The 12,589-nt window shown below is 39.7% G+C and overlaps 1 protein-coding gene across 1 annotated transcript in view; it reads left to right on the top strand.

The window, feature by feature from the left end:
• LOC143289207 (uncharacterized) overlaps window positions 1–12,570 on the top strand; it is a 43,210-nt gene extending 30,640 nt beyond the window's left edge. The window contains exons 21-22 of the mRNA XM_076598151.1: window positions 1,500–1,585; window positions 4,467–12,570. Coding sequence (XP_076454266.1) covers window positions 1,500–1,585; window positions 4,467–4,573 — 193 coding nt within the window. The 3' untranslated portion in view covers window positions 4,574–12,570. The remainder of the gene's footprint in view (window positions 1–1,499; window positions 1,586–4,466) is intronic.
• Window positions 12,571–12,589: the final 19 nt, after the last annotated feature.

Raw genomic sequence — 12,589 nt, 5'->3', positions numbered from 1 at the left:
AAGATCCCCAGTCAGTCATGCTGTAACACATTGTTGCTGCTTTGTGGTAGGAGCCCTCTGGAGCCACAGTGTTGAGCCGGTTATGTTTTTATGTGAAACATGATGAAGCATTGTGTAGCATGGACCCCAGCTGTCGAGGAACCCATGGTGTGAGGGGAATAAGCACAGGTTACCTGATGATGTTGGGGCGACAACCGCACATAGAAATGGTTTGCTTAGTTTGCTGTGCTTGTTCACAAAGGAGATAAGTGTCTTTGTAATTACTTGTTTATTTTCCCCACAAAAAAGTAGACTGTGTTGCACTTGTTAAATTGTGCTCTTAGCATTGTTCAGTGTCTTCAGTCCTAAAAGATAAGTTGTAGTGGAAGTTGCTTTGTGTCTCTGTGTTTTTGTTGCGTTCCACACACACCAGTAGCTTGATTCCTTGGTGTGGTGTTGAATGCACTGGTTCATGTCTTACCATGAGCAGCCATTCCCATGGCTGTACCTGTCTATGTGTGTGTGTGTGTGTGTGTGTGTGTCCCGTTCATCCCTAGTTTGGTTACAGCTGTACCTAGTTCGCCATCCTCACAAATCCCTGTTTCTGTTTTTTGGTTTTTTTTCCTTTTCTTTTTTTATATATTTGTATGTTGTTTTTTCACTGTGCAATGTTGTCTTCTGTGTTGAGTTTCTCCGAAGGTGTTTGTACTTTTTTTGCAGAAGATTCTGATTTCTTCTTCTGAACTTAATTGGATTGAAAAGAAAATGTATTATTTGTTGCCTTTCAGTTTGTAGTACAGTGTAGAGCAGTCTTCTTTGGCACTATATTTGTCATCTTTTGACAGTATATGTATGTTTTAAACAACTAACATTCCCATATTAATCAACATCTAGACTAGTTTCACATTCACATTTATTTCTCAGCTTTATAGCTAATGAGTATTTAGTAAGGTGCTCTTTTTTTTTCTTTTTTTTTTTATACTGATTTTGGTCGTGGTTGTCTTTTTTTTTTTGCATAGTACTTTTGCTTTTGTTTTCCTGGTTTCGGAGGCACCATGGCAGAATTGGTTTGGCATTAGGCTTATGATCAGTGCTCACCAGTGATCAGGGTTCAGGGCCCTGATACAACCTGATGTTGTGTCCGTGGGAATTGCACTTGACTCCGATTTTCCTCTCTCCACCCACTTGTGAACGGGTGCCCACCTTTGGTTGGGGAAGGTTAAAACGGCGGGAAAGAGAGGATTGGCCTTGCCTTTCTGTGCCTCGCCCTAGACACAGTGGACATGAATTCACTGCCTTGATGGCTGTAAAAGGCCAATAGGACCTATAACTTTTGATTTCAATATTTTGTTTTGTTTTAGTTTTTATTGGTTGTTTTGTTGTTGTTGTTTTCGGGGGGTTTTTTAAGGGGTGCGGGGGGTTCTACGGCTTTCTTTTGTTAGGTTGCTCCTTTCTGTGATTGTCCCCTCACCCTGTGGAAATGGTTGGATTGAAGGTGATGTGTGTGTGTTGCCGAGCAGGGGAGGAGAGAGGAGGGGTCCGGCAAGCACTGATTTGTCCTCCAACACTTATGGGACGAGCCAGTGGGGAGGCTCCACCTCTAAGGGTACGCTGACGGACCGTGTCTGTGTGTTTAGCATGCTGCTCAGTGGGTGGGGAGAGGTGGCACGTCTGTGTGTTTAGCATGCTGCTCAGTGGGTGGGGAGAGGTGGCACGTCTGTGTGTTTAGCATGCTGCTCAGTGGGTGGGGAGACGTGGCACGTCTGTGTGTTTAGCATGCTGCTCAGTGGGTGGGGAGAGGTGGCACGTCTGTGTGTTTAGCTTGCTGCTTAATAGGTGGGGAGAGGTGGCACGTCTGTGTGTTTAGCATGCTGCTCAGTGGGTGGGGAGAGGTGGCACGTCTGTGTGTTTAGCATGCTGCTCAGTGGGTGGGGAGAGGTGGCACGTCTGTGTGTTTAGCATGCTGCTCAGTGGGTGGGGAGACGTGGCACGTCTGTGTGTTTAGCATGCTGCTTAGTGGGGAGGCGGAGGGGGAGGGTCCTTAATCTGTGCCTTGAGGAAAACGTTTTGATGTTTTCCCTTCTTTCTGCTTTCTCTTTGATGAACTCTTTTTTTTTTTTCTTCTTGGACTGGGTGCAAAAACAACTCTTTTCACTGCTTATATTATAATGTATTAAACAAGATATTTGATGAAAAGAAGAGAGAGAGAAAAAAAGATGATTCCAAACAGTCTGTGATGTCACTGTGCAACAGATGAGCATAATGATTTATTATTTGCCAAAGAATAATGTACCTAACATGAGGTGTATTTGACAGGTTGTGCATGGATTTTTTTTTTCCTTTGCTTGTTAACTTTACGAATAACTAACCTGAAGCAAGCACTCTGTTTTCTTCCAAGAGTAATGTAGACATTGTGGAGACAAACAGTCACCAGTGGTAACTGGGACAGATGATGGTTGGCTGGATAAATTGGAAACCAAAGCAGGACTTACACACCATTCATTTTTTGTAATTCCAGTTTTTTCTCCTTTCTGTTATTAGTTTTCTTTTTGATTTTTATATTGTGATTTTTGAAAGTGTGTGCTTAATCACTTCAGAATTGATTTTTTTGCGGGGGTGTAGGGTGGGGGGGGGGGGGGGAGTTTTTTTTTTGTTTTTTTTTCTTGATTGTGAGCATCTCTTTAGTTTTGTATCATGAGAAGCTGTTGTCGTAATATTACTGGATTGTTTTGTATTTGCTTCCATACTTATCGGTTAACTAGATTCTGCCTCCTTTCTCGTCCCTTTTTATGATTAGCCTTATTCTGTTGTTGATTTTAGATGATGTATACATTTTTGTCCCTGTCATTTGTAGATTGATTATGAGTATTTGATGTTGTGACTGACGTGTAGTTTCATAGATTTGTAGATTTGGTGTGTTTCTATCACTGTTACTGACGTGTTGTTTTGTAGATTAGGTGTATTTTTATCACGGTTTCTGGGATGTTGTTCTGTGGCTTTGTAGATCTAGAGTATTTTTTATTCTGGCATGTTGTTCTGTGGTTCTGTAGATCAAGAGTATTTTATCACTGTGTTACTGACGTGTAGTTTTGTGGCTTTGTAGGTCAAGAGTAGTTTTGTTACTGTTACTGATGTATAGTTTTGTGTGCTGACATAGTGAGTGTGCCAGTTCTATCTAACACTGAACTGCCTGGAATAATGGTTTGCTTTTCCTGTCACCGTGTGAAAAGCATGAAGAACTAACCTCTTTACTCTCCATATTTTTTTTCTCCCAAAAGCAGGTGTGTGTTCAGTAATGATTTTATTGGGAACGGGATAACTGCAAAGGATTCATATGCAATTGATAACCTTTGATATTTAAGAAAGATAATTTGAAAGGTTTAAATACTATATTTTGTTTGTTTGTTTTTTTTATTTACTGTGTAAGGTTTTTTCTTCCTGTGGTTCATACAGGTGACAAAAGAAAATCAGTTGTTTTGTATTTGTTTTCCTTGCAGTCTGCTTTCCCTGACTAAAGGGGAAAAAAAAAAAACAGAGGAGAAAAAAGAGGAGGGTGGCAAAAGAAAAAAAAAGTGGGAGAAGAGAAAAGAGGGGGGTGGAGCTCCCCTCCACAAAAAACAAAACGAATGCTTTTCGCTCATCACGAAAAACTCATCTTTTTAAAACCTGTCTATAAGCACTCTCAGCTTCCTTGTTCTCCAACACCACCCATGTCAGCTCACTTTGGATGTATGTAGAGTGGGAGGGGGAGAGTGTGAGTGGGGAGGGGTTTTTGAGAAAGAGTGATCATGAATGTTTTATGTTACTTGTAACATTTTTCTTTCATGCAAAGCGCCCTAAGCTCTTTGAGAGAAAGGGCACTATATAAATGTACATTATTATTATTATTAACAAAGCGCAGCATAAAAGAATTTTTATGAAGTGGGAAATAATAGGACAGAGGCCCCATGAAAAAACAAACACACACACACACAAGAATTTTGAATACCTGTGCTTCGTTACGGACATAGTGGAACAGCCCCTGCTTTCTCTTTCAGGAACAGTTGAACTGTTCATTACTGACAGTATATACCCCTGTACTTGTGGTATGCTTAAACTATATGTGTATGCATGTATATATATATAGATATAGGTATATATCTATATATATATATGTGTGTGCGTACACATATGCATATATGTACAAATGTTGGTGTGTATATGTTGGAAGGGAGTGGGTATGTATATGTATGTATACATGATGTGTGTTTAAATGTATGTATGCAGTGTGTTTATCTGTGTGTATTAGTCTGCTGGGTCCATTTTGGTGTGTGTATTATACATTGATGTAATGCGTTGTGTTTGTTGTGTGTTTTGTGAAACAACTGGAGCAGTTTTCAGGATAGAGTGCGATATGAGTATCCATTAAAAGTAGTAGTAGTTGTACTGTTATAGCACTTACTTATTCAGATTGATACAAGGGTGTATTTGTTGTTGTTTTTTTTCAGGGGCCAGCACCGTTAAGCCGGATGCCAAGCGATCCACCTCGCGCAGCTCCTTTGTCAGTGTGACTGACCTGAGTTCTGATGAAGACATGAACGTCGACAATATTTGAACACCGCTTCCATTCCAGGACATACTGTGTATCTGAAAGGAAAAATAAAGGGGGGAAATCTGTTGTGGTAAGGAAGGGGTGACATTTGGGTTTTTACAAGAACTGTGAAAGCTGCCTTCAATGGTCAAAGTCAGAGGTGTAATCAGTTCTGTATAGTGATACCGTATTTCATGATATTTGATAAGAACTTTGAAAGCTGGCTCTGATTGTCAAAGTCAGGGGCGGTTGTCAAAGTCAGAGGTGGTTGTCAAAGTCAGAGGTGTGACCAGTTCTATACAGTGATACAGCATTTTATAATGTTTAACAACTGTGAAAGCTGCCTCTGATGATCAAAGTCAGAGGTGTGACCAGTTTGTGATACTGCGTTTCATAATGTTTAACAAGAACTGTGAAACCTGCTTTCAATGGCCAAAGTCAGAGGTGTAACCAATTCTAAATAGTGATACTGCGTTTCATAATATTTAACAAGTACTGTGAAAGCTACCTCTGAAGGTCAGTCAGATGTATGACCAGTTCTGTATTGTGATACGGCATTTGGTACTGCAGGGAAGTTAGCGTGGTCTTTTGGGCCAGATAGTAACAAAGAGAGGAGTCATTGTGGATGGGAGTCTGGAGGTGAGGACTGAAAGGGTGATGCTGTATGAGACTGCAGGGACTTGACAGTTGATGACAGACAACATCGGAAGGTTTGTGGTGTTGCCGGTTGTTATTCTGTCACACTGTAATGTTGATAAGCTTACACAAATAAATAAGTAAATAAATAATAACTATAATGTTGAAAAAAAAAGAAAGAAAAAAAAGGTAGTAGTAATAATAAGCTTATCTATTATTTATTCACCTTTTTTTTTCTTTTTCTTTTTCCTCAAGGCCTGACTAAGCGCGTTGGGTTACGCTGCTGGTCAGGCATCTGCTTGGCAGATGTGGTGTAGCGTATATGGATTTGTCCGAACGCAGTGACGCCTCCTTGAGCGACTGAAACTGAAACTGTAATGTTGAACTTGTAAAGATGCAGAGGTGCCAGCTGCCCTACTTTTTGCTGTTTCTTTATTTGACTGTGTCTGCATTTGGGATCGTAAAACAAAATGGGCTTTTTGGGTTTGGGTTTTTTTCTTTGCTTTTCTTTTCTTTTTTCCTTTCTTTTTAATTGAGTAGTCTGGATCATGCTGTTTTGTCTAGTAGTTTGCCTTCGGTTTTGTACTGATATAGCAAAGCCGAACCACAAAGCTGCCACAGATCCACATGTTGCTGTGGGTTTAAAATCAAAATACATCAACACCCCCACCCCACCATACACACACCATCCTTTCATGGTCACCATCCATTGAGTTCATGTTCTATTTTACATTCTTTGATGAGCAGGGTTGTGAGAGCATGTTTTGTGTGTTGTTTTGTTTGTTTTGTTTTTTGGGGGGGGAACAAATGTCCTTGACAAAACTGAAATATTTCTACAGATTTTCATTTTTTTTCCTGAGAAATCAAAAGAAGAGTGGAGGATGTCACCTTTGAAGTTACGCATTATGCTGTAGGTTGGTGGTTTTGATTGCCTTCAAGTATTGTGGCTTTTTTTTTTTTTAGAGGTTATGACTTGGACGCCAACAAGATGGGAGGCTTGTCTAGAGGTGACTATTTTCTATGGTTGTTACTGTTTGTCTGCAGAAGATCAATTAAGTGTTTCTGGTCATTAAAACCAGAATGTAAGTGATTGTATTTACTCTGAAGACTGGCAGACAGACATTTGGAGACAAGACAAACTTCATGATATAAAGACAAGCGTTTGTGCAGTGATAATAACATGAGTGTTTGTGAGACACAGCAATGATACTGTATCCAAGGGTAAGATCAGCAGGACCATTTTTACTATGCTTTCCACAGCTCTCCTCGTCTCTGCGATAAGATACCAAGGAGCAGCATGAACCCTGGTGACTTTCAGCCCATGTGTCTTGAGGACTTGGAGATGTGGATGTGCTTACCAGTAACAGGGCTCACAGGAACTTGGGGACTGCTTGGGAACATGCACAGTTTTCTCCTTGGGGGCAGTGTGAAGTGAGGCTGGAACGTGCAGCAAGCAGCGCTGTCTGCAGCCAAAGCAGTGAGCACCACTTTTATAGCCACAGGTGCTTTCTTGCATTTGCGCTTCCATTTGTCACTGTGAAAAGGTGGTGATCGTTTGTTAACAACTGAATGAGTGTCAGTTGGTGGCTGAAACACTGACTTTTGTTAACACTGACTTCTGTTAACAACTGAATGAGTGTCAGTTGGTGGCTGAAACACTGACTTTTGTTAACAACTGAATGAGTGTCAGTTGGTGGCTGAAACACTGACTTTTGTTAACAACTGAATGAGTGTCAGTTGGTGGCTGAAACACTGACTTTTGTTAACAACTGAATGAGTGTCAGTTGGTGGCTGAAACACTTGACTTTTCAAACGAATTTTGAAAGTGTTCATGGTGCACATGTGCCTTACACAGATGTCTGTGTGGTTAGTGAGGCCAGTGGTAGACCACATGCAGCCTGCATGATTTATATCATCTCTTCTTTATATATATATATATATATATATATATATATATATATATATATATATAAACATTTTCAGAAAACATACTTGCTTTTATAAAGTCCCCGTTTTTTTGTGAAACCTGTGGAATGAGGTGCTGTCTTTTTTTTTTCTTTCTTTCTTTCTTTTTTTTTCCCCCAGAGGTGCATTCAAAACTTAAATATACATTGATATTTAGTCGTCTGCTGGAGTTGATGAGAATGTGGTGTGGAGACGACCCACTGACACTGACCAGTGTGACTCCTGTGTGCACCTGTCTTGTCAGGGTTGCTAAACCACAGAGCCCCCTGTCACAGGCAGAGTCTTCATCTTCTTGTTCACCTCTTGGCGCCGTCCATATTGTGGTTGTCTGATTTTGTCATCAGCATTGGTGGGTTAAAAACGGTCATACACGTAAAAACCCACTCGCGTATATACGAGTGAACGTGGGAGTTGCAGCCCATGAACGCAGAAGAAGAAGAAGAAGTCATCAGCATCGATGCGTGGTGGTGTGGTTTTTTTTTTTTTTAGAGTATGCCATGCGGCCCAACACCTCGGTCTTCAACACTCAGGATTTTTGTTTGGGGTTTCTCTCCCTTAGCCCAGGGCCCCAAGACCTGCCCTGTGAGTGAAGTGGGGGATTGTTTTTCCCAGGATCCCACCTGGGGGTCAGAGTTTATAGCATGCCTCTTTACTGCATGCTGAACCTGTCGTTGGACACATCGGGTACTTCAGTGCATGCAACAGTCCCACCTGCTGCCCTGCCCCATCCTGATAGGATCATCACCAGTTGGTCCAGGGTTATGAATATCGTAGCCGACTCTCATATCTGAGGGCCTTCTCTCTATCCACCACCTGGGGACCTGCTGGGTTGGGGATGGTTGCTGCGCTACTCAGTTGGTGGTAGCCTGTTCCCGTTCACAGTCATGTGGAATACTATGCCCTGAGGATTCAGGATAACTGCTGGATTGTTTCAGTTCTTGAAAGTTTCACACACAGCTGCAGCGTCACAAACATTCCATACCAGTTATCAAAGATGGCCATGTCAGTTGGATGATTATTGAACACTTTTGATTCACAGACAGCAGCTCCAAACTCCAGAATTGTAAACATTCTATGCGGATTATCAAAAGTAACTGCAGAGTGATAGGCGTTGTGTGCTTATTTTTACACGTCATGACTGTGGATTGTAAATATTCCTTGCCAGTTTTGTCTGATGGAAGGAACAGAAACAGATAGACAGACCAGTGTTTAGCCTAAATGAACTATGACTGCCAAAACAGTGGCTTGAGATCACTGGTTGTATTGTGTACCAGTTTGCATTGTTACTTTGTATGTGTGTAGAAATCATATGTGACATTTTTTCAGACTTGAATGCCTCTTTTTTGTTTTGATGTAGCCACTTTGCAGTCACTCGGATGGTGTGTACTTACTTTATGTTGTCGAGTATTTTGTGCCTTGTGTGTGGATTTTTTTTTTCCATTGACTAGTTTGGCATTTTAGCCGATCCATTTTGTGCCAGTCAGCATATCAAAATCTCAGCTTGACCGTCCCTCCATGCTGTGTGCAGTGTGGAGAAATATCCATGCATATCATTTATCAGGTGGTTTTGGTTTACAGGGTTTGTTTTTGTTTTTTGTTTTTTATTGATATTTGTCTGAGATTGTGAATCGCTTTCATTCACTCACCAGTCGTCTTGCTCCGTCCAAAGGAATCCTTTTTTTCTTTTTTCTTTTACATTGCATTTTTTATCCACTGGGGATATTGTGTGACATGTAGCTGGTTATGTGCTTATTTTAGTCACTAGTTGTATATCATGACTTAAATCCTGTTCTTTGAGAGCTGGTATAATGAAAGCACAGAGACAGGGAAAGAAGGATGAAATCATTGCACTTTATTTTAGTCTGCAGGTAGGTTAGTCATGGTAAAATATTGTGAATCCAGACATTTAGCTCAGAACTGCTCAGTCAGCTAGAAGTTACACATCATATGAAAGTTGATGTGGAAAAATCAGTCAGTTTCTCTCACAAGTTCTGTTCTGTTGTGTGTGTGAAATGGCTGACAGTAACATAATAATTGAGATACCACGTTGATATGTGTGTATGTTCAAATTCAATGTCAGATCCACAACAACACAAAGAGTCATTGTGGTAAGTAGTGGAGAATCTCTGTGAGAAAAAAACAAAACAACAATTTTTGTCGTCATTCATGATGTGTGCACAGCAAGAACAGCGTTGGGAAGCTCAGACTCATGACTTGTTTACGACAGGTGTGGTAGCCGGATGGTTAGAGCGCCAGACTTTCTCCAGAGTTTCCTGAGTTAGATCCTCAGTTTTAGCGCACCTTATGGTCATCATTTGTGCAGACCTGCTAGTGCCTGAACCTCCTTCATGTGAATATGCTGGCAGAAGATTAGACACACATGTTAATGATCCTGATCCTGTAATCCATGTCAGTGTTTGGTGGGTTATGGAACAAGAACATACCCAGCATGCCCACCCCTGAAAACAGAGTATGGCTGTCTACTTGGCTGGGTACATACAGGAAAAAGCCCACTTGTACATATAAGTTAACGTGGTTGTTGCAGTAGCCCACAAACACAGAAGAAGAATTGTATGTGAAATGAGTTGCTAGCCTATTTCTATTAAGATAATTTTTTATTGGTCTGTCTCATCCAGCAACTTGGGTTTGCCCAAGATCTGGTTTGTTTTGGTGAAAATAATGGTGATGGTGATGAAATAATTAACATTGCTTGTGTGTTTGGTGTTGGAGGATAAGGCATATGGATGTCACTTGTTAACACACACACACACACACACAAAATTCTTCTACAATTTTGAATCTTTGTTGTAATTGTGAATGCATCAAAGAAAACTTATGCATGGAAAAAAGAAAGAAACCTTGTACATACGCACACAGCTGTTATTTTGCTACTTACTTCTTTTCCCAGTCCCACCACACCATGCTACTAGGAACCACCTGTACTTACTTTACACTGTATACCACTTACTTTAAACAGTGTAGTCATCCCCCCTAGCAACCTCTCCCACTCCTCCCCCACCCAAACCCCCCTACATCCCTGTTTACAGGAAAGACATAATTTCCTCTTTTTGAATGTAGATAGATTTTATACTCTAGTTTTGACAAGGTACTTACAGGGTTAAGAAAATGTTGATAATAACTGGTGTTTTATATTGACTTTTTACATCAGTTTGTGATAAGCTTGGTGTTTGTCTTCATTTCATGACAAACCTGTTGACAAGTGCACAGTAATAAGAGGGTTGAAAAAGCATATCATGTAGAGGTTTTGTTCTTAAAATGTTTGTGTATGGTTATCTGTATGCGCAAAGGTGTGGTCATTATTGTGCAGCTTTGTGCGATTGTAGAGCATTATTCCGCTTGTGGTATTTTGATGCGTTTCACAAGTTTTCCCTTTTGAAGTGTGTCGTAGCAGATCTTTATGCAAGAGTATATAGTGATCAGCCTATCTTGGTTCCCTTGTTTGTTTGTGTTTCTTTTTTCTGTCATTGGCACATATACATATCATTGCTTGTTGTCTTTTAGCAAAAATAAATCAAGTTTTTGTGGTGCTTTCTTTTGAGAGTATTCGGTTTTACATTGTTTATGTGTAAAGCATCTCACCCCCTCCTCGCACGCACACACACACACACACACACACACACACACATCCGCTTGTTCATGTCTTGTCAATGTTTCGCTATCCTTCAGTTTTTATCCGTGGGCTTAACATTCCGGTATGTATGAGTGTATAAAAAGTCACAGCAATATCATGGTCAGCGATATCGATTTGTTTGTGATATTTGTGATATTTTAAACAAATTTGGATGCTCAAGTGCTACCTGATGTACTCTTGTACCCCTCCATCCATTCTTGGGTTTCTACTATGCTCTTATTTGGATACACATTGAATGAGCTTGTGAAAGATGCATGGTGATGCTGTGAGGTATCATGGCAAGCCAGATCGATGCACTAACAATTAGTACAGTTATTATTATCATTATTATTACTATTATTTTTGTAATTAGTATTTCGTACTCTGTCTGTGCACAACTGGTTTGTGTTATAATATCTGAAACACTTGTCATGTACTTGCAGTGGTTTCCAGATGGGTTTTTTGTTTGATTTTTTTAACCAGACATACTGATTTGTTTTATTTCTTTTTACAGCTTTACAGCAACACATTTTTTTTACTATTATAATTTTGATATAGCCGGTGGAGATTTTTATGCTGCCCAAACTAAGTGTTTCAACAGGATTTAAGGTAAGGTTTTATATTCAGTCTTGTTTGATAAAATTGAAAAAAATTAGGGTTTTTAAACAATGTCTCTCTGGTGCAAGCCAGGTTAGCCTTGTTTTTCTGTCCCATCAGAAAAAAAAATACACATCCTTGTAACTAACCAATGTCTAGCAAGGAAGGCTGAAGGAAAGTTGCTCTGGAAGGCTTGCTGAGTGTCCTTGATATCAACAGATTGTTGTGAGTGTCCTTGATATCAACAGATTGTTGTGGTGACCAGTTTTTGTGCACTTTTACAAGACTACAGTCGCTGTTCTTCCTTCACAGTGCCTTCTCATTCAGCTAGAAACCTGAAATCCAGGGAACAAAATGTTTCTTTTTATTATCACTGAAATCCAACTATAGCAGAATCTTAATTAATGTTTATTGTGGAGGGGAAAAAAAAAGACCATTAGCTTTATCCTGTTGATATTGAAATAACTTTCAGTGAATGATTTTTTTTTTTTTTTTTTTCCTGTGGCTGTGTTGTCTCCAATCTGAATGATATTAAAGATGAAACATTAATTGAAACTATTCCCACATGATTTTTGTTTTCAGCATGTAGACTTGTAGTTATAACGGATGAGTATACAAAAGCATGTTTGTAGTCATGTTCGTAACCTTTTGTTGCCAATGAGTCATTAACTGTTTTCATTCATAATAAACACTGTATTTTTAATATTTGATATTCTGAAAGATAATGAATTGGAAGATTTATGACAGTATTCTATCATGTGTTGGAGCTTTTGGAGGTTAATTAATAGTTTTATAAATTCAAGATAAAGTATTTACAGATTTCTGTGCTCAGTTTCATTCCAGTTTCTAGTGTGAAAGTTAGCAAAGATGATTGAAATTAGAACATAATTTTAGCAAATCCTCATTGGAGTCTCAAGTGTGTACATTCTTTACTTAATATATAAATTACTAGAGTGAAAGCCAATTTTGATGTAGCTGTGATGTCATCTGTCTGTTGTGCATTTACGAATCCCTCAGTGTTTGTTCAGACCACCAGCAGAACTTCTCTCTTTTCAAGGACTGGCTGAGACGAGCATTGTCAGAAAAGAATGAGAGAGATACTTTTGCTGGTATGGTTTACATGTTTTATTTATTCTTGATATGTGAAATATAGCCATGTATGTGATTTGGGGAAATCAATTACATTTTGTGATCTGAACCTGCTTGAGTCA

This window comes from Babylonia areolata, chromosome 13 (assembly GCF_041734735.1).
Source record: "Babylonia areolata isolate BAREFJ2019XMU chromosome 13, ASM4173473v1, whole genome shotgun sequence".
NCBI classification, from domain to species: domain Eukaryota; kingdom Metazoa; phylum Mollusca; class Gastropoda; order Neogastropoda; family Buccinidae; genus Babylonia; species Babylonia areolata.
Note: the sequence above shows the minus strand (reverse complement) of the source record. Positions and strands in the feature narration are given on the sequence as shown.